A 21,495-nucleotide genomic window follows, 5' to 3' on the forward strand; every position below is an offset into this window, starting at 1 on the left:
ACAACACCAGCTTATAGTATGGTAGAGGGAGGAGTGCACACAGTAGAGAGGGAGAGAACAACAGTTGCACACTGCAGTCACTAGCAAAGGGGGTGAAAGCTCACAGCCTAAGTAGCAAAGAAATTATAGTGTACAGCAAAACTGCATTAAAATCAGAAATCAGAAAGAACACAGGAAAAGTGAAGACATTAGCTTTTCTAATAAACAAGAATGGATCAAACGCTCATGCTAAGTGATAAGGACTTTTAATCTACACCAAAAGTCAAAATTCATTGTACTCTCCTCAAAAGACACTTAAAAAAAAAAAAAAAAAAAAAAAAAAAACCAGAATGACTGGGAAAAAACCAAGCATTTTAGGAAGCAACACTTTGGGAGACATAACAATCAGGTAACGTTAAAGAGGAATCTGGTAGAATTTAAAGTAAAAAGCAGAGAACAAAAACAGTGTTTTTTTTTTCTTTAATAAAAGATGTATTTCCCAAGTAAAGACTCTCAGAACTTTGAAATGCTCAAAGTTAGAATATGTAGTTATTTTGATATGTCTGAAAACACTGTAGCTGTTTTCAGACACACAAGAAAAGGGCATCAGATCCCATTATAGACAGTTGTGAGCCACGATGTGGTTGCTGGGAATTGAACTCGGGACCTCTGGAAGAGCAGTCAGTGCTCTTCACCACTGAGCCATCTCTCCAGCCCCAAAGCAGCATCTCATAATGACAGATATTAAAGTTGAAGAGGAAATTTTAATGTTGCTACCTCTTTGACCAAACAGACAATAGATAATAGTAAATAATGAAACCAAGCTAAGGCTTTTTTCTTTTTAAGCTACAGCTAGTTAAGTTGCAGCTTAATATAATGCTAAATTTACAGCTGTGAAGCAGGAAACAAAAATGATAAAAAAGGAAGACAATAGTAATAAAAAATAAAGAATACATTTTCTTCCTCCAGCTCAAAGAACATTACAAAGCCCGATCACAAATTAAGTTACTAGTAAGTTACCCAAGACAGAACTCAGTCAGGACATATTAAAGTGCAATAAATGGAGAAATTAATAAATCTAAATAAAAAGTCCATCCAGTTGGAAATCTACAAAGTATTTCATTCGGACTCCCAGTATGAGCACGGCTGCATAAGTCAGCATTTCTCCCCTTTTCTCTTGGAAATCATTCAAACCCACAAAATCCATTTTTCAGAAAAGCTGGAAACAAATAAAAGCCACAGACTCCAAAATATAAGTAAGGGCTTCTCAAGGACAATTGAGATTGGGCAGAGGCCACAGGACATGAAGGATGATGGTAGCTCATGTGGGCAGGGGCTCTCACAACGTCCAGTGAAACTCTTCTTCCAAATGGCAGAATGTTGGTAACCATGTCAGACAGGAGGTGGATTTTCATAATAGTTTCAAAATGAAGTGCTTGCAACACGAAGTAGGGAGTATACCCCTTGTTTCCAACGCTGCAGGAGTTTGAAGGCAGGTCAAGCTGACTACAGAAGCCTAAACCTGGTTTGATTCACAGGAGTTGGGAAGGTGGAGCGACATGGAGGAGCCATGTCTGTAGGAGGCCGTGTGCCTCCATAGTGGGAAGGAAGGAAATAGCCAGGCTGGGAAAAGCCAACTCACTTAGTGGTTAGTAAATGTAATTGCATAACATTAATCCAAAATTACAAAGTGGAAACAAAGAAGAGAAAGTAGAAATCAAACCAATAAAAGAGAACACGTGCCTACCAGACCTGTCTTCCCTGGGAGTGGAGGAGAAGAAATGTTCTGTTGTGAACTTTTTAGAAAGGAAATTTCAGAACGTGAAGCATGAAGGAAGGAACCCAAGAGTGGACAAGATCCATTACCTGGAAGGACTCTGTCAAAACAGAAGAAAGCATAATCTTGAAAATGTCGACAGGGCAGATTGGGCATAGATATGGTAATCACGAAGAAAAGAAAACAGGGAGAAAAAGTCCTGAGGAATACAGAGAAAGTGATTGATGTATTAGAGACAGGAGACCAGACACTGGTATGATCAGTCTTTGAGGATGATACCTCAAACAGTGAAATTAAACAGAAAAACTTGTAATCACGTAGTCCATTCACCACCGTGAAACAACACTTGAACCTATGGTTTGAAAAGGACCATTGTGAGTGAGTGATCCAGATTGGTCAGCTTCAGACATAGTCTAGACTAGGATGCATATTATATATACTTCAAAGATGAGAAGGAATTCTTTAGGTAATCATACCTATTGTTCCCATAGCCCAGAAAATACCAAAGCCATTTAAAATAGAAAACAAATCAAAGTAACATCAGTTTTCATGACTGTAAAAGTCCAGAGACCCCTAAACAGCACACATAGTATTGTCAGTGACACACAGGGGACAGGATCTCAGGGTTAGCCATGCTGTCTGCCAAAGCAGCCTGCTGGTGAAGAGGTTCAGTATGGATGGATCCTGGGACCCACCAGCTGGGACTTGAGAAGAGCACAGCAGAGGAGTGGTGATCACATTGTCCCCTGGAACCAAAGTGAAGACCTGAGGGGTTCAGGGTAACACGACCACTGAGACATCATTCTCATTGAAGATGCAGAGAGTAACCATGCTATAAGTTAGAAAGATGAGAGGCACAGGTACTGATAATAGAGTAAATGCAGATCTTTGGTCAAGTTGGAAAACACAAAATTTGACAAGAGAAGATAAACCCTACTTGTTAAGGAGGCAGCAATGTAACACTAGACTTTGAACTTAGAGCCAAAGCAGCCGTTTTTAACCTTGAGAACTCATTAATCATAAGAGATTGGAAGGCAATTAAGCAGTGAAATCTGAGAACAAGTAGAAGAGCTTTGTTTGTTTGTTCTGTTTGTTTGTTAGTTTGAGACAGGGTTTCTCTGCATAGCCCTGTCTGTCCTGGAACTCCCTCTGTAGACCAGGCTGGCCTTGAACTCATGAAGATATGCCTGCCTCTGCCTTCTGAGTGGTGGGATTAAAGGTGTACACCATCCCTGCCCTACCTTGTGTAGTCTTAATTCCTTAAAAAAGTTCACTTTTGTGAGTGTCAGATAACTTGAAATTTTGATTAATCTGAAAACTCACACTCAAATAGACCAATAGAAGTCTTCCCCTTCTCCCTTCCCTGGGGCTTTCCTTCCATTTCTTCCTCTCCTTTCTTCCCTCCTCCACCCTTCAACCCTGCCCTTCTGTTTGCTTTTGTTCCTGTGTTAATTTTTGAGCCTGTCAAACTCACCGTTTTCTCCTCTGCCCCTCCCCCTTTCCTTACACTACCATGTTTCTCTCCTGTTCTTCCTCTTTTGTCTCCCTACTATCTCACTCTTGAGTGTTTTCCCATCCCCATGACAGGTCTATGACACACAGCTGGAGAATGTGGAGGCTTTTGGAGGCCTGTCCGACTTTTGTAACACCTTCAAGCTTTACCGGGGAAGGACCCAGGAGGAGACAGACGATCCATCTATCATTGGAGAATTCAAGGTCTGTCTCTGGTTTGGTCTATGACTGTGAGGTTGCAGCAGTAGCTGAACAGAAAAGGGGTATTGACAACAGTGGCCATGGTGTTGCTGTTGTTGTCCTTGGGGGTGACCTTGTGGATGACACAGAATTGGATGGTGGTATGGGATGGTTTGGGGGCTATATGGTCTCCATGGTGATGGTACTCAGAAATGAGAGGGATGGCTCTGTTGGTAACTGTTATAGACCATGGTGACAGAAATAAAAATCTAGTCCCCATTTCTTTTAGGGTCTCTTCAAAATTTATCCCCTACCAGAAGATCCAGCCATCCCCATGCCCCCAAGACAATTCCATCAGCTGGCTGCTCAGGGTCCCCAGGATTGCTTGGTCCGTATTTACATCGTTCGAGCATTTGGCTTACAGCCCAAGGACCCCAATGGCAAGGTAAACATTCCTGGAGCCTTTGGTCTCCTGAGAACAGTAGCGAGCCTGTCTTGCAGAAGGTAGACAGAGTCTGTGTCCCAGGAAGGCCACAGTAAACCAGGGAACCCAAAGACATTTACAGAGCTGCGTGGGAACTGGGGGATGTGTGTGAGGTCAGGGAAGGCTAAAGTCTGTTTGGGTTTCTGGAAATATGGGGAAGCCTTAAAGGAAGGAAGGAATGGGCACACGACCATTGGTAGGATGGAGAAAAGTTGGGCTTTAAGAGGGGCTTGAAGCATAGATGGAGATCTGAAAGCTGACTGCGTAACTATCAGGTAGACCTGGGCTATAGCGTGTGGTAAAGTGGGGCAGAGGTTCAGGCTGAGCCTGGTAAGGTTTAAGAGCTGGGTGGGAAGGAGTATCGGGAGGGAAGGAACAGAACTGGTGACTTCTGGGCCTTGGGGCTGGAGGCAGAGGGTAACCAGGAAGGTCTGTTCTGCCAATGTTGATGGTCTGTTGATACTGATTTTGTAAAAAAAAAAAAAAAAATTATTATTATTTTATGTGTATGGGTATTTTGTGTGTATGTACCACATATGTGCCTGGTGTCCACAGAGGCCAGAAGAGTGCATCATTGGAGCCTCTGGAACTGGAGTTAGAGACAGTTGTGAACTGTCATGTGGGTGCTGGGAATAACCTGGGTCCTCTGGAAAAGCAGCCAATTCTTGACCTCTGAGCCATCTCACCTGCTCACAGAATACCATAATAAACATCATCTATCTGGATTACTGAGTTCTAGATCTCCCCTTAAATTTCATGTCGGAAGCAAGAGAAAGAGCTTAGTTCTGGCCGGAAATGGAGGAGGGAAGCCTAAATGAGAAAAGTTGGCATACAGAGAGACTTGGAAAGGGAGGGAGAAGAACAAGGCAGGCGTAGGCTGTTGGAGTTTAGAGGTATAAGCCTGGGCCCTTCCTTGTCTCATTAGATAGGTTTAGGCCCCATATGTGTCCCCAAAGTTGGAGGTAGAAGCTGGGTATCCCATACCCCACCATGGTCATGCCTTTCAGCAATGAAAAATTACGGGCTCCTAAGGGTAATGTAGCCTGAGCGGCACAGATGGCCTCCAGGATATGCCTGCCATCCTGGCTTGTGTTCTTGAAGCCTTTGTGGCACCATGCTAGCCCTTGCTCCTCTCTTATGTCACATTCCTGCAGGACTGTAGGAATGCTGCTGCTTAGTGGTAGTGTCCAGAAGACAGGCCCAGGCTATCCTAGGTGGGCAAAATGTGGCCCTGTCTGTCTCCTTTCATCTTTGGAAATGGGACACTTGAAAATAAAGAGGACCCCAACCTGGCCAAGGAATAGATGGTCTTGTGTATATGAGGGTAGGGGTCCAACAACACCTAGCTTTCTCTGTATGCCAGTGAGTCAGGAGTAGAGGACACTCAGATGTCCCTTCCCACTGCTAGGGATAAGGCTAGAAGACATGCCCAGCCATAATGTGTGACAGGGTGAGGTATGTTGTGAGATACATGTGATAAGGTATGTTATGATGTGGTGTGGTCTGGGTATGTATGATAAGGTATGTTATGATGTGGTGTGGTCTGGGTATGTATGATAAGGTATGTTATGATGTGGTGTGGTTTGGGTATGTATGATAAGGTATGTTATGATGTGGTGTGGTTCGGGTATGTATGATAAGGTATGTTAGGTATGTTATGATGTGGTGTGGTCTGGGTATATATGATAGGGTATGTTATGATGTGGTGTGGTCTGGGTATGTATGATAAGGTATGTTATGATGTGGTGTGGTCTGGGTATATATGATAAAGTATGTTATGATGTGGTGTGGTCTGGGTATGTATGATAAGGTATGTTATGATGTGGTGTGGTCTGGGTATGTATGATAAGGTATGTTATGATGTGGTATGGTCTGGGTATGTATGATAAGGTATGTTATAATGTGGTGTGGTTTGGAGGATGGGCCCTGGACTGACAGGAAAATCTACATCACAGTTCCCTGATGGCCATTGGAGGCCAGAAGCCCCCAAAGACACCTTGACCCAGTGGTTTTACTTGTATATTTCTGTATCTTCCAGTGTGACCCTTATATCAAGATCTCCATAGGGAAGAAGTCAGTGAGTGACCAGGATAACTACATCCCTTGCACCTTGGAGCCTGTATTTGGAAAGTAAGTGGGAAGTGCCTTGGGCTTTGGGTAGAGGGGCTGCTAAGGATAGCTCACAGCTGTGGCTGCCACTACTTGAAAAGCATCTATCCTTGGGCAGAACGTTTATCTTGGATCTTTTATGTGTGTGAGTGCAGGCTTGAACCCTATCGGGAGCTTCTTGCTAAGCACAGAAACAGTTACCTCAAAGACTACGAGCATTCAGAAGATGCACTTTCTATAGCATTGACTTCCCATCAGTGGAAGCATAGACTTCACCCCGCTTTCGAAACCTTTACAGTCTTACCTGACTGGTACATTTGTCCAAAGGAGGACATTGTCATTAGGAGAGTTTATAAGGACTTACCCATTTTCCACCAGTGTCCCTTACTGTCCCCATCTGTCCTAAATGCCAAGTCACCAGCAGTCACTCTCTTAGTGCCCACATGCTTCTGTGGTAGACAGCTAGGGGATGCAGAGAGATCAAAAAGTCAGGTCACACGACTAAGAGCCATGGAAGAGGGCTGAGTGCTACGGTATGTGGGTGGCTCCGGGTTCTGTTTGGTCATGAGTGTGTTGGGGTGAGAGAGGCCTTTGGTTGTTGTTTCTCTAGCACATGTGGAATCCTGGTCTCCCCATGTAGCAAGTAACACATTGCATTCATACACTGCCGTCTGTTTGGTAAGTTGAGGTCACTTTGCCTTTAGCCTTTGGATAGAGTCCCAGCCAGAAACAGTTTTCCACCAGGATTAGGAGATAAGAGATGGTAGCTAGAAGGGGTTTGATGAGTGCTGACAGCTGGTACAGGGCTCGTAGTTATGGGGAGGGTCTCTCCCCCTTTGTGTGTGTGTGTGTGTGTGTGTGTGTGTGTGTGTGTGTGTATATAGACTTCACAGGAGCTCATTCCTAAGAGCCCTTCCCATAAGCTTTCCTTCTATGTCATCTTGGAAGCTGTTCTACGAGTTCCTGAAAGTAGCTTCCAGTCATGCCCTCAATAGCAGAGTTCCTATCTCTGTCTGCTGGTGCCACGGTAGAAACAGATGTCAGTGTTGTGTTCCATCTCATTGTCTATTCATTATGGGGTGCATGAACCAGGCAGATTTCAAAATGCTGGCTCACATCTATACACACACACCACACACACACAGAGAGAGAGAGAGAGAGAGAGAGAGAGAGAGAGAGAGAGAGAGAGAGAGAGAGAGAGTGTGTTAGGAGGGTCACCTCCCTAGGACAGCTTTCAATCTCCTGCCCCTTGACTCCCCACTGGGTGGATACCATTGGGCTTGCAGTGTCCTTGATGCCACCGGCCCTCCTGCAGGATGTTTGAACTCACCTGCACTCTACCTCTGGAGAAGGACCTGAAGATCACACTCTATGATTATGACCTGCTATCCAAGGATGAGAAGATTGGGGAGACAGTCATTGACCTGGAGAACAGGCTGCTGTCCAAGTTTGGGGCTCGCTGTGGGCTCCCACAGACCTACTGTGTGTAAGTACCCAAGGCTGGCTGTGGGCTCCCACAGACCTACTGTGTGTAAGTGGCCACAGCTGGCTGCTTCCCAGTGGCCAGCCAGCCACCCTGATTCTTAGCACTAGGGGCCATCCCTGGAACCCAATGCAGAGCCCAGATGTTTTCACTCCACAGATGAGGAAACAGAAGCTTGTAACTAGGAAGATTAGAACTTGAATCTGGTATCCGGCTATATGTTGTCACAATTCAGCCTTGCTACCCTCCCCACTTTTTTTTTGAGACAGGGTTACAGTGTAGCCCTGGCTATCCAAGAATTTACTCTGTAGGCCAGGCTGGCCTTGGTCACACATCCACCTGCCTCTGCCTCTGCCTCCTGAGTATAAGATTAAAGGTGTTTACCACCATGTCTGGCTTCAGTCTCTTGTGACATACACTGAAGTCTGCAGGGCACTGGGTACCCAGAAGGAGAGATGGGGGAGGACAGAAAGAGGGAGAGGAGAAGATAGTACAAAAACCAAGCTTCAGCTGGGTCTGAGGGAGTCCTGTGACTGCCAGGAGCAATTGTGTATAGAGTCTGAGTTCCAGTTTTATGCGTGCTTCAGTCCTTTGCTCTTTGGGACTCTGTTTCCTCATCAGTGAAATGGGGATGCTGAGCTATCAGAGAGGGCACCAGCTGTGACAGTGGAGCATGGGCAATGCTGTGTGAGTGTGGGGTACAAAGACTCCCAAAAGCCCCTCACTCAGTGAGTGTCTCATCTTAATCTTGTACTTGACCCTCAGCTCTGGACCAAATCAGTGGCGAGATCAGCTCCGTCCCTCCCAGCTCCTCCACCTCTTCTGCCAGCAGCACAGGGTCAAGGCGCCCGTGTACCGGACAGACCGAGTGATGTTTCAGGATAAGGAATACACCATTGAGGAGATAGGTGAGCTGCCCTTTGGCCCCAACCCATGGAGGGCTCTTCGTCTCATCATAAAGGCCCAGGTGGACACCCCCGCCCCAATCAATCAGCTGAGTAAAGAAGGTACCTGTTTGTGGGTCAGAGGTCAGGGTGGAGCCAGGATCAGAACTCTGTCCAGAACCATGGTGAAGTCATCCAAGGATGTCCTGGTTAGCATTGATTGTCAACTTGTCATGGCCCAGAGTGATCTGAGAGGAGCCTCAATTGAAGAATGGTCTAGATCAGGTTGGTCTATGGCCATGCCAATGAGAGATTGTCCTGATTGATCCGTAAGGGCTCAGGCCACTGTGGGTGCCACCATGTCCAGATAGGTGGACCTGGGCTGTGAAAGCAAGCAAGCTAGCCTGAGCTGGTGAGTGAGCCAGTAAGCAGACACCTCCATGGTTCCTCTACAGTTCCTGTGCTGACTGCCTCTCCATGATAGATTATAACCTGGAAGTGTAAGTAAGCCAGATCAGCCCTTTCCTTTGCTCTGTTGCTTTTGGGCAGAGTGTTTTATCACAGCAAAAGGAAGCAAACTAGAGTAGAAGCCAAGATTTCAGGCAACTATGAAGCAGGTTGAGGTCAGGGGCCTGTCTTCTTTCGGCTTTGGTGGTAGCTTGTGGTATATCCACCTCTGAGGAGCTCTTCTTATGAGTTGTGCTAACCTCCTTGCTTGACCTTGGAGAACATTTCCAACCCTCTGCACATAAGCATCCAGGGGGCAGCTAACAGCCTTGCCACACCCTGTCCCTGACCTTGGCTTTGCCCAGTGTAGCAGCTGAGATGCCCCACCACATGCTCTCCATGTGTCTGAGATGCCCATACACCCACATCGCCCACCCAGAGCAGTTCCAACTCCCTGAGGTGTTTACAGGCTCAGCTGGCCCTGCGCCTCCTGCTTGTTGCAGAGATGTTTGATGTCAGGGCTGGTGCTGAGGTTATAAAAGGAAATGACGGCTTTGATGCCTGGGCCCCATCCCCTCCTCCTTGCTCTGTGTTCCTGACTCTCCCAGGGCTTGAGCCAGGCTCAGCCATTAAGAATGTGCATCTGGTTGGGGGGGAGGAGTCTCATTTCCTCCGGGGCACCCGCTGCTCTGCCAGCAACTTTAGCACAGGGGCTCTAGGTCATTAAATCCTGAGGTCCAGCATCTGCCTCGACTTATACATGAAGCTATTGGGGCCAGGGGTACTTAATGACCTGCCAGAAGCTACCAGCCACCTGAGTGCAGGCCACACTCCTGGCTCTGCAGCACATACTGTATGACAGTGTGCATGGCTCAAAAGAACAGTGACCTAATAGCCCATGAGAGTGGGCTTCTTCCCGCCCATGCTACCTGTCTCCAATTCATCTCCTGGTGGTGGAGGAGCTGTCCCACAGGAAGCAGAGGAAGCATGTATTGACCTTTTCCAGATGAACAGGAGCTCAGCTGCCCTGATGCCCGGGTGTAGGGCTTCTGCAGGGTCTATGTCTGTGAAGTGGGGAGGGCACTGATACTCCACTGCTAGGGTCCTTCTAGGGATCAGGCATGCTCACGCTTATGTGAGCAGTGCATGGCCCTCGAGTCCTCTGTAGAAATGTTCATTATGATTTCTGAGTGTAGCTACTGCCATTCATAGAGTGACTAATGTGAACCAGGTCATTATTCCGGCAGGACTTAAGGGCCACATTTATGGATATGGGTTGCTGTGTCTCAGGGTTGGGAGTAGTTAAGAAGAGATGGATGAGTGGGCTTTGCAAGACAAGGAAGGTTAGTGTGGATGGAAAGGAAGAATTTTCCAGGAGAGGTTTGGTAGAAAGTTTGGTGACAGAGAATCTGTATTCAGAGCCTGGAGTCTGTGGGCAGTGGTGTTTCCCTCATAGCAACTGAGGCTTAAGGACCAGCACAGTGCATCTTTGTGGGGGATGGTCTGTGGTGATGAGGGATTCCCTGTTGCTCTCAAGAGTTCTGTGTAACCTTCAGAGGAAGGCAGCCCTGGTGTCTTATCTCTCACATTCTCATCCACATTTTTCCCCCTGGGGCAGAGGCTGGCAGACTCCCAAACCCACACCTGGGCCCGGTGGAGGAACGTTTAGCCTTGCATGTCCTTCAGCAACAAGGCTTGGTCCCTGAGCATGTGGAGTCACGGCCTCTTTATAGCCCTCTGCAGCCAGATATTGAGCAGGTAAGTCCTTGCCCTCAAACACCAGAGTCCTAAGGATAGCCAGAGCAGTCATGGTCACCCCTCCCTCATGGCTCATGCCCTTACAGAATAGTCCACATGGACTCTGGGGCCTAGCCCTTACGATCAGGGAAACAATGACAGTTCTTGCTTTAGGCACATGTAGGCCTGGCTTCTGACTTGACTGGGCATCTGAAGCCTTTCCGTTTCAACCTGACCTAAGGGTGTCCTCTGTATCTGCCATTGTTACTGGTTTAGTCCCAGGTCATCCTATACTGAGCTCCAGTTGAGGGCTCAGACTAGATCCAGGAACTCCGGAATGGTAGAGGCCCACAGAGAAAGTAGTTAGGATGGATGTGGGCTTGCCTTTTGGAAGACAGCTGAACACAGACAGTAAGCTTAAGACTAGCAGCCAAGCCAGGCTGTTTGGAGGAAGCAGGCTCAGCGTAGAATGGGGAGAGGGGAGAAAATCCAAGGGGAAGCTCCGAGGGTGCCTTTGAGAGAAGCAGACACTTTTTTAGGTTGGTTCCAGCCCCACAAAGCAGCTCAGGTTAAAACCTCTTGTCTTCCAGCCTCACGATCTTACACATATTAGTGAACTTTTGTTCTTGCATTTTAAGAGACGGGGGGTGGGGTGGGGTGGGGTGTGTGTGCAATATCCTAGGTTTGTAGGGACCAGAGGGCAGGGAAAGTGACTTCTGTCATAGAGACTCCTTATAATTAAACCCTGGCTCCCTGGCCCTCTGTGGCACTGCACGCAACATTCTCTGCATGCTAAACCTCAGCTGACACATTGCTGTTTCTGAGCAGTCTGTGCCTGGAGGGTAGTGACCCTTCCTCTGCAGTGGGTCCTACATCAGTCTGTTTAGGCTTCCCCTATTCCTCAGTGCCAAGCCTCTTTCTAGTGGGCAAGCAGGCAGGCCTGAGTTTCATTTGCTTTGCCCTGGTCCCCATGTGTGTACCCTAGGCAGGTATATAGAAACTATGGATGCAATGAGGTGTGTGTGTGTGTGTGTGTGTGTGTATGTAGATCATGAATGAACTGCTTGTGTCTTTACAGGGGAAGCTACAGATGTGGATTGACATATTTCCAAAGGTGCTGGGCCGGCCTGGACCTCCCTTCAACATCACCCCACGGAAAGCTAGAAGGTAACAGGCTTGGCCACAGGCTCTAGCTGGGCCCAGGCATAAGGGCTATAGCAACTGCGGGAGAGAGGGAAGAAGTGTGCCTGTTGGACAGATTTGAGGCCACTGGGATCTTGAAGCACAGCTTGTCTGGGTCTGGCTAAGGGTCCAGGCAAGCAGGCAGAAGAACTTGGATGAGTTGGCCTGTCAGCTGGGGACAGCATATCCTCTCCTGGAATACCTGTGCAGATACAAGTCATTTCCCTTTGCCAGGTTTTATCTCCGTTGTATTATTTGGAACACGAAAGATGTGATCTTGGATGACCTCAGCCTCACGGGGGAGAAGATGAGTGACATCTATGTGAAAGGGTAGGCTTCTGTTGTTTTCCACCTGGGCCAGCTCATGGCACCTCCCTCGCTCCCAGAGGTTGGGGGACAGGATGCTTTCAGTCAGAGCTGTGGTGTGGAGGTGGAGGAGACACCCTTCTAAGGAGGGTCTCCCAATGGAGGTTGCACTTTTGGGGAATCATTTCCTTCAAATTTCTTTGAGCTAAAATGGCAATGTTGCTCTTGGCGACCACTGAGGCATTAGATTGTCCTACTCCGTGGCACGTAGTGGGCTCTGTGTAGATTTCCAGGGAATTCCTTTACCAAGTTCCTTCATCTCCGCAACTCTTCAGTGGTCCAAGTAGAGGTTGCCCATCTGGTAGTGCATGTGGGAAATGTCCTGTAGTCTGTGGCCTTTGAACTAATGAGGACTGTCCTCTTCTGTGTATGGCCAGCTGGATGGTGGGATTTGAAGAACACAAACAGAAGACAGATGTACACTACCGATCCCTGGGTGGGGAGGGCAACTTCAACTGGAGGTTTGTGTTTCCCTTCGACTATCTGCCTGCCGAGCAAGTCTGTGCTGTTGCCAAGAAGGTGAGTGGCCCTTGGCCCGGGCACCAGGCTCTGGGGGCTTCATAGTCCTAATGTGATCCCTCACCTTTGGCATTACAGCTGCCACCATGACATTCTCTCTCTTCTCCTGCAGCTGTGACCCCTGTCTGTGTCACCCACAGGGGCATCACTACCATGTCTGTACCCTACTTCTCTTTCCTTTTCTGCTAGCATCACTGTGGCCAGTGTGTCCACCTTCCAGGACAATCCATAGCTACATAGCACACACATACCACACAGCCAAGTTCAAGACCTGCTGCCATTGCCTATATTACCATCGCTCCCCACCACCCCAACAGCATGGAAGGACCTGGAGTCCGAGGCATGGCCATCACGGAGGCAGAGGATAGAGGCAGCTGTGTACTCCTGAGGGCAGGCATGGCCTGGGTCTGGTGTAGAGGTGGGGCTTGGATTCTTAGCAGCTCCAAGTTTAGGTCTCATCTGAGTGTTAGTCACTGCAGTCTCAAAGTAGTCTAAGGGTGGCAGCATCTTCCCCACACCTGTCTACCCCCTGAGGTCAGCAGAGCACAATTCATGGGTATGGGGCAGTGTGGCTCTCCAGCTATGCTGGTTCCAGGAAGGCCCAGTGATGCTTTCAGTGCTCTTCCTCTTTCCTGACACTAACAGCTACCCAGAGGTGTCCCCTGCTCCAAGAGTACATGTCTGCATGTGCTTAGGTTCTATTGTCTGGTTTCTACCCAGAGGCAGCTCACATGCCCAGCATCACAGCCTCGGCGACACTTCTCTCTAGGCTGTAGGTGACCTCACCTTGAAGGGAAGTGCTTGGCTTCTTCGCCCTCCGAACCATTTCCATCTCATCTTCTCTCTTTGAGCCTCCCCAGCCCAACACACAGACTTCTCTGGATCTCAGAGAAACCAGAGCATCCCGCCAAACACTCAGGAACCGTCAAAGGGAAAAATATAAATGTATTAGAATTAAAGGGCAGATTCTCCTACCTAGAGATGGCATTAGGGCCCACCAGAAAAGAAAGCCAAATTTAGTGGCAAAGTTGTGTGTAGCCCAGCAGTGCCCAGGCTCTCTGTAGGTTTCGATCTTGCCCTTCCTCCAGGTTTGTCTATTCTAAGCCTATTTCCCTAGTAAGCACATGCTGTGTCTGTCCGAGAGCACTCATCAAATGCAGACATACTTCTCCATTAGCCGTGGACAGGGAGGGCGAGGCTGGGGCAAAACATCATCTCCAGGGCTCAGTGAGCCCTACAAAGAGGGTAGGCCTGGGTGGGGAAGTTGAGGCAGAGATGCACATTGGTTGCTTAAATGGGAGGGGCCACAGCATTTTTATCATAATGGGGGATGTGGTCAGGCATGTCTAGTGCAGGGATTTCCTGTTTCCTTGGGTGAGGGAAGAAGATAATTTGGCCTTATGACAAGTGATTTGAGGTGGATGGGACAATAGGGAGGTGCTGTAATGATGATGGGAGATGGGCATACATGCACACACACCCATGCACACATAGCCATGCACACACCCATGCATATACACCATGTACACACACCCATGCATATACACCCATGCACACATACCCATGTAAACATGCCCATGCACACACACCCATGCACACATAGCCATGCACACACCCATGCATATACACCATGTACACACACCCATGCATATACACCCATGCACACATACCCATGTAAACATGCCCATGCACACACACCCATGCACACATACCCATGCACACACACACATGCATATACACCCATGCACACACCCATGCATATACACTATGCACACACACCCATGCATATACACTCATGCATACATACCCATGTAAACATGCCCATGCACACACACTTATGCACACATACCCATGCACACATACCCATGCACACACACCCATGCATATACACCATGCATACATACCCATGCATATACATCCATGCACACATACTCATGCATATACACCCATGCACATCCCCAATGCATATACACCCATGCACACATATCCACACATACATATTCATACACGCCTGTGCACACATGCCCATGGACACATATCCATGCACACATATGCACACACCCTTGTGCACACACATGTACATACAGAGGGAGTGGAGGAGGGGTGGAGTAAGGGACTGCTAGTTGGTAGCTGAGAATTTTCACCTGGCAGTTCTGAGGGCCAGTTGCAGGTACTGGTTAGCCATTGGGGCAGCACTGCTCTGCCATCCATGGTAAGAAAGGGAAGCTGGGTGGCTTGTGTTGGGGTCAGGGTGGGGTCCAAACAGAATGACTTGTTGAGGTTACAGGCAAAGAGAGTCATTGGCCTGGTGGAAGAAGGGAGAGCTCACAAGGGTCTTTAGGGTGCAGAGGAGACACACATCTGGGGAGAAAGAGAAGAAATACCCATGCAAAGGATGGCTGGAGACAGGAGGCAGGAGGAAGGGCTCAAGCAGAAACAGCAGAGGACAGCAGGCCTAGTAGGCACTTCGAGGGGTGGGTTCTGAGAGGCAGGCGGAGCTTGCCCACTGTGGGACACTGAATAGCTGGTCTGAAGGGCAGGGTAAGGTAGTGTAGAGTGGGGACTGCAAAGGCTGTGGGCTCCCAGGCTCTGCTGCAGAGGCAGCCCTCTGCCATGAGGTTTGGGGCTCCTGGCAGGCAGGGAGGCCCTCCAGGGACCCCATTAACCAGACGAGACTGTCATAAAGTACAAGGTCTCCTTTCATCCCCCCTTTTTTGAACCTCCGCTGTTGTTCAGCCTTATTTCCCACCTGGAGCCCAGCACACCCACTGGGGCCTGCCATGCAGGCAGGCCCCCACCCTGCAAATAAACAGCTAGTAAAAGGGCCCAGGCCGGGAGCATAATGAGCGCCTGGGACCTGGGGGGCTCATTCCCCAGGCTGAGCCCCTGACCAGCTGCTCCCACCAGGGGCCGTTTGAACCTTGGGCTCATTACTGAGCCTGTAAACCACCAGCTTGCTGAGGAATGGAGGCTGCTGGCAGCCCTGCAGGCAGCCTGGAGCTGGCTGTAAAAGCTGGTTAGAGGAAGCAGGCACCTGCAGGAGGCTGGGCCAGGCAGCTGAGCAACAGAGAGGGGTGGCTGGGACCAGCTTTCTTTCCATGCAGGCTGAAGCCTAGGCTATGGGGCTGTGCATGGTGGCTACCCTTTGAGGACAGTGGCCATGGTCTCCCCTTAGGAAGCTTGGTGGGGTGTTTGTAACAGTGGTGGCCAGGGTGTTCATGGCAGGTTTAACAAGTATTTGTTACTGCTGTTGTGACTCAGTACCAGATAGAAATGTGAGGGATGAAAGGTTTCTTTTGGCTCCTGGTTTAAAGAGAGACAGTCCATCAGGGTGGAAAGGCACAGTACTTGAACTCCATAGTCACATGGGGAATGTGAGGTGACTGCTAATATCTCTCCACAGAACGGGATGCAGGGAGTTGTGGGGATGCTAGTACTTAGTTGTTCTCCTCATTTCTCCCTATATATTCATTCTGGGAACTCAGTCCATCGTGTCTTCTGCAATGAGGGTGGGTTTTCCCTCTGTTAAGCCTTACTGGCAACACCCTCTAGACACCCTTCTAGGTGTGTTTCCTACTTTATTCTAAATACTGTCAGGTTAACAATGAAGATCAATCATCTCCATGACATTGGGGACAGACACTTTTGTGGTGAATTGGACTATCTAGCTCTCATCCAAAAGCTTGTACCAGGAGATACGGGTTCAGGGCTCAGGTTAGCCCCACTAGGTATTTCCTATACAGGCCACCTGCTCAGGTAGAGCCACCATGAACAGAGAAGTCCAATGATTTTTCCCTCAAGTTGTGAATGGTTAGACTCATGAGCCAACTCACCCCCACACCTCCCAGATAGGCTGGTTCCAGAAGGGGCTGACCTGTGGGCTATGGGAGACATGTCATGAGGGGCACTGCTCTTCTTTCAGCAGGAGAAGGACACTTCTTTGCAGGCTCTGGAGATGGAGGTGGGCTGGAGAAGTGGGAAGGAGGATCTGGGGACCTGCCTCAGCTTCTTATAGTGGTGTGCCTTGCTTCCTTCCAGTGGCAGCTAAGGTTGCGCCCTGATGGTCTCTGCCAGCCCTCATGTCCCAGAGACCACATGTACAAAGCCTACTTTAGGGCTGGGAGCAGGACCCTGGAACCTGACCATCTGGGTTTGAATCCCCGCTTGCCACTCTGTATTCTGTACCCTTGGATACTCTGTGTGCTTTGGTTTCTCAGCTAAAAGTTTGCCTCTCCATCTTAGGTTGTTGGAAGACAGTTCAGGACCCAGCTTAGGAAATGGTGCCACCCACAATAGGCTGGGTCCTTCCTATATCAATGAACAATTAAGATAGCCCTCAACAGACATGTCACAGGCCAACCTCATTTAGACAGTAGTTCCTCAACTACAGGCATTTGTTTCAGGTTATTCTAAGTTGTGGAAAGTTGCCATTAAAACCAACCATCATGCCAGGCAGTGGTGGCGCATGCCTTCAATCCCAGCACTTGGGAGGCAGAGGCAGGCAGATTTCTGAGTTCGAGGCCAGCCTGGTCTACAGAGTGAGTTTCAGGACAGCCAGGACTACACAGAGAAACCCTGTCTCGAAAAACAAAACAAAATAAAAAAATAAAAGAAAACCAACCATCACACCCCTGAACAGTGCCAAGTGCTTTCTAGTCTTCCTGATAGGACCTGGCCTGGATATTACCCTCAGTGATACACCACTCCACAACCTCTTTCTTGTAGCCTTACAAGTTAGAGGGAATTCCCTGTTTGCAATCCTGGACAAACCTTTCTAACCTTGCTTCTCTGATCCTCCTCTGGGTCAGGATGCCTTCTGGAGACTTGACAAGACAGAGAGCAAGATCCCAGCACGTGTGGTCTTCCAGATTTGGGACAATGACAAGTTCTCCTTTGATGACTTTCTGGGTAAGCCTCATGTCTCTCATTCACTGGGTCCTCGGCATAAGTGAAGCATGTAACACAGCAATGTCAGAGAGATCAGGGTGATCCTGGAGCGGGTCTTCAGCAGAGATGATCTTTGAGCCACTCAAATAGTGGGATTCAAGAAGAATGGGGACAAGGGTAGAAGCCATGGCAGGGCTATGCTGACCCTCACAGCTGCCTGGCCTCATTTCTAACAGGAAGGTCCCAAAGGTCCCAGACCATAACAGTATAGCAATACAGAGTCCAAAAATTGTGGAAATCAGATCACTTCTTATCCTTGTGTCCTAATGATTAGAGCTCGGCCCGAGAGAAGCCATATTGGGGCATGGAGAGCTGGGCTGATGGGTAGGAGTGAAGACAAGGACATTGTATGTGGTGTGCTAGCATGAAGTGCTGAGGGAGAAATAGTAAAGTCTTACCCTTAGTAAAAGGTAAGACAATTAGTGCTGAAACATGGTCTGTCTGTTCATGGGATATTGTTCATACATACAAAGAAAAGAGGTGCTGCTCCTGACTCCATCTGGTGGATCTTGAAAACGTGCTAAGTGACAGAAGCCAGCAGAGGAAAGACAAGTATCACACAGGTCCACATCTGTGGGATGTCCACACCTGACAGATCTAAAGAGGGCCACACTTAGCCAATGTGGCCTCTACAGACACACACACACATATGCGCACACGCACATGTATACACACACACACACACACACACACACACACACACACACACACGGAAAAGTAGATTAATGGGACATGGGGAGGCAGTGTCTAATAGAAAGATAGGTTTCTCTCTGGGTATGGGAAATGTTCTAGAATTAGGGAGGTCTATGGTTGCACAACTCTTGACTCTAGATTTAAACTTGCTCAGAGTGGTGAATTTTTTAAATTGAAGATTTGTTTTTATTTTATACATATGAGTATTTTGTCTGCATGTATGTGCACCATGTCCATGACCAGTGCCCACAGTGGCCAGAAGAGGGCATCAGATCCCCTGTAACTGGAGTTACAGATGGTTGTGATTCATCATATGGACCATCCCAACACCCATTGGTGATTCTTTTTCATGGTTTTGGGATGTGTTCTTTTTTTAAATTATTGCTCTTCAGAGATTTTTATATATTAAGGATACAGATTACATTACATATAATTTCTACCATTTAAAAAATATTTACTTTTTAATACATCTCTCTGTAGGTTTCTACATGTAAGTGCAGGTGCCCGAGGAATTCAGAGGCATCTGCTTTTGCTGGGAATAGAATTACAGGTGGTTGTGAGTTGTCCAACATGAGTATTGGGAGGAAACTATGCAAATGTAATACATGTTTGTAACCACTGAGCCATCTCTCCAGACCCTGCCTTTAAATTTCACATGAATTTTTTTAAAACAGATTTTTTGACGTCAATCTATCCTTTATGAATGAGGCTTTAGAAAATTTATTTCAAAGGAAAATTTCATTTTTATTGAGAAAACAACATTCAAAATGATAAACAGGTTTTTAATTTTGTTTCCTTTTGTTTTTGCTTCAACAAAACTTAAACCATTAACAAATACTGCCTTTGGACAACTTTAGATTTCTCTTCTTCACCATAGACTGCATTTTCTAATCACTCATTTCATATCTCAAAAGAAAAACAGAGTCCTAGGCCCATGTATGCCAGTGTTCAGCCGCCCACCCAGATGTCTGCAGTCATCACTGGGGAAAGATGATTTATGTCCGCCAACAGATGAATGGATACATACAATGTATTGCTTCTCTATGGCATATGATTCAGCTGTAAAAAACATATTGACATGCAGGGATATGGACAGACTCTGAAGACAGTTTTTCAATGAAATAAGCCTGACGCCTAAGGACAGATGTCTGTAACTACAAGAGGCATGTCCACACAGACAAGACAATGCTGGTGTCCAGGGCTGAGGGGACAAGGGAGTTATAGCTTGGTAGTCAGTTTCTCCTCAGGGATGAGAACTTTCTGGAAGTAGTGGTGACAGCTGTGCAACACTGTGACTATATCTAACGCCACCAAATGACACACTTAGAATTAGTGGGGGGGGGGGGTTGGCAGGTGGCTCAGTGGGTAAAATGAAGTGCTGCATACTGGTTTGCTCCCTATGGCATGTTCAGCATGCTTCCTTATATAACTCAGGAGCACCTGCCTAGCGGTGGCACTACCCACACTGGGCTGGCCTTCCTATGTCAATCGTTGATCAAGAAAATGGTCCACAGGATAATTTAATGGAGGTATTTTTTCAGTCAAGGTTCACTCTTCCCAGATGACACTAGCTTGTGTCAAGAGGAATAAAACTTAACCAGCTTACACACACACACACACACACACACACACACACCTTCACTATAATACATACATATATACACACACATTCATATGTACATATATATGTATCTGTAGATATATATTTATACACACACAGAGATTCATATAGTATAGATGTGTGTATGCATTTTACCATGATAAAAATTATTTATCAGCCAATGAATGAATGGGTGTATGAAGGGTTTGCACTGCAGAAGTGGGTGTCTGTGCTCAGGGTGAGGAAACAGAATGGGTAGATTACACTTATGAATGGATGAATGGTGGGAGCTATATAGCGAGAACAAGAGGCAGTAGACAGGAGCTGGGAAGTTGCTAGAGCTGACCCTTGGCTGACCCATGAATACAAGCTGAAGAGGTGGCAATGAACTCTTAAATCTGCCCACCCAGAGTGTCCCTAAGTGATCAGTGACTGCTGCATCCTCTAAGAGCAACATCACTCTGCCACAGGCTCCCTGCAGCTGGATCTCAACCGAATGCCCAAGCCAGCCAAGACAGCTGAGAAGTGCTCCTTGGACCAGCTGGATGACACCTTCCACCCAGAATGGTTTGTGTCCCTTTTTGAGCAGAAGACAGTGAAAGGATGGTGGCCTTGTGTGACAGAGGAGGGAGAGAAGAAGATGCTGGCGGTGAGTCTGTTCTCTCTAGCTCAGCGGAGGGCATAGGCTGTCTCTGCCATGGAACCCAGGGGCACACATACGCATGCTCATGTGTATGTATGTGTACAGGTGTGGGAGGCCAGGTCAATCTCTACTGCTAATCTTCAGGTGCCTGCTCCTTTGTTTTTTTGAGTTAGCATCTCTCATTGGTTTCTGGCTCACTCATTAGGCCAGCTGCCTGGCCAGCAAGCCACAGGGAACCTTCTGGCTCTGCTTCCTAAGTCCTGGCACTTCAAATGCATCACCATCCTCCAGTTTCTCTGTGAGTTCTGAGGTCCAAAGGCTTGCATGATAAGCACTTTACTGACTGAGCCCTCTTGCAGGCCCTCTTCTCGGTCTCTATTTTCCAATGTGTTCCCCTTCTTCCTATTCCAGTCTTCCTCTCTCCAGGCTCCTATTACAGGGAGACCTGTTGAATAGACAGATGGCCTTATAGAGGTTGGTACTGAGTATCCCTGTGTCTGGGGCTTCCTGCTGGATGGACAGAGGCCATGTCTCTTCTGTTTGTGCAGTACTTTCTCAGGGATCATTCTTGCTGGACAAGAGGTCTGCTCTGGCTGGTGGGGGAGGGTGGCCAGAGGACCAGGATGAACAGTCTTTCCCTGAAGTCCAAAGCAGCCTCAGGGCAGAAGTTAATCCCTCTCTGGTTCCTTAGAAAGAATAGTTGGCCAGCCCTCAAGTGGCCCTTGTAGTAAAATATCCTTGTTGTACAGAGACTCGTGATAACTAATAAGAAATACATCCCAAAGGGAAAACCAGCAAGGTACATGCACAGATGCCGTGACTCATTACACAAGAGAAGAGAGTTATTTCCCTAGTAATTAAAGAACTATTTTTTAAAAATGCTTTTGATCTAACTAGATTTTAAAAAACAACAAAAAATTGGAGATGTTCATGCCAGTAAAGTTTCATGTGCA

General features: G+C 47.6%; 1 protein-coding gene across 16 annotated transcripts in view; it reads left to right on the forward strand.

Annotated features, from left to right (window-relative positions):
- Dysf (dysferlin) overlaps positions 1-21,495 on the forward strand; it is a 201,572-nt gene that overhangs the window by 173,306 nt on the left and 6,771 nt on the right. For all 16 annotated transcript variants that reach the window (XM_034511381.2, XM_076939996.1, XM_034511380.2 and 13 more), the window contains 11 exons: positions 3,344-3,472; positions 3,738-3,893; positions 5,971-6,062; positions 7,357-7,527; positions 8,290-8,432; positions 10,474-10,613; positions 11,671-11,759; positions 12,009-12,104; positions 12,518-12,659; positions 17,468-17,567; positions 20,370-20,548. In XM_034511381.2, the coding sequence (XP_034367272.1) occupies positions 3,344-3,472; positions 3,738-3,893; positions 5,971-6,062; positions 7,357-7,527; positions 8,290-8,432; positions 10,474-10,613; positions 11,671-11,759; positions 12,009-12,104; positions 12,518-12,659; positions 17,468-17,567; positions 20,370-20,548 (1,437 nt within the window). The remainder of the gene's footprint in view (positions 1-3,343; positions 3,473-3,737; positions 3,894-5,970; positions 6,063-7,356; positions 7,528-8,289; positions 8,433-10,473; positions 10,614-11,670; positions 11,760-12,008; positions 12,105-12,517; positions 12,660-17,467; positions 17,568-20,369; positions 20,549-21,495) is intronic.

Source organism: Arvicanthis niloticus, chromosome 9 (genome assembly GCF_011762505.2).
Source record: "Arvicanthis niloticus isolate mArvNil1 chromosome 9, mArvNil1.pat.X, whole genome shotgun sequence".
NCBI classification, from domain to species: Eukaryota; Metazoa; Chordata; class Mammalia; order Rodentia; family Muridae; genus Arvicanthis; species Arvicanthis niloticus.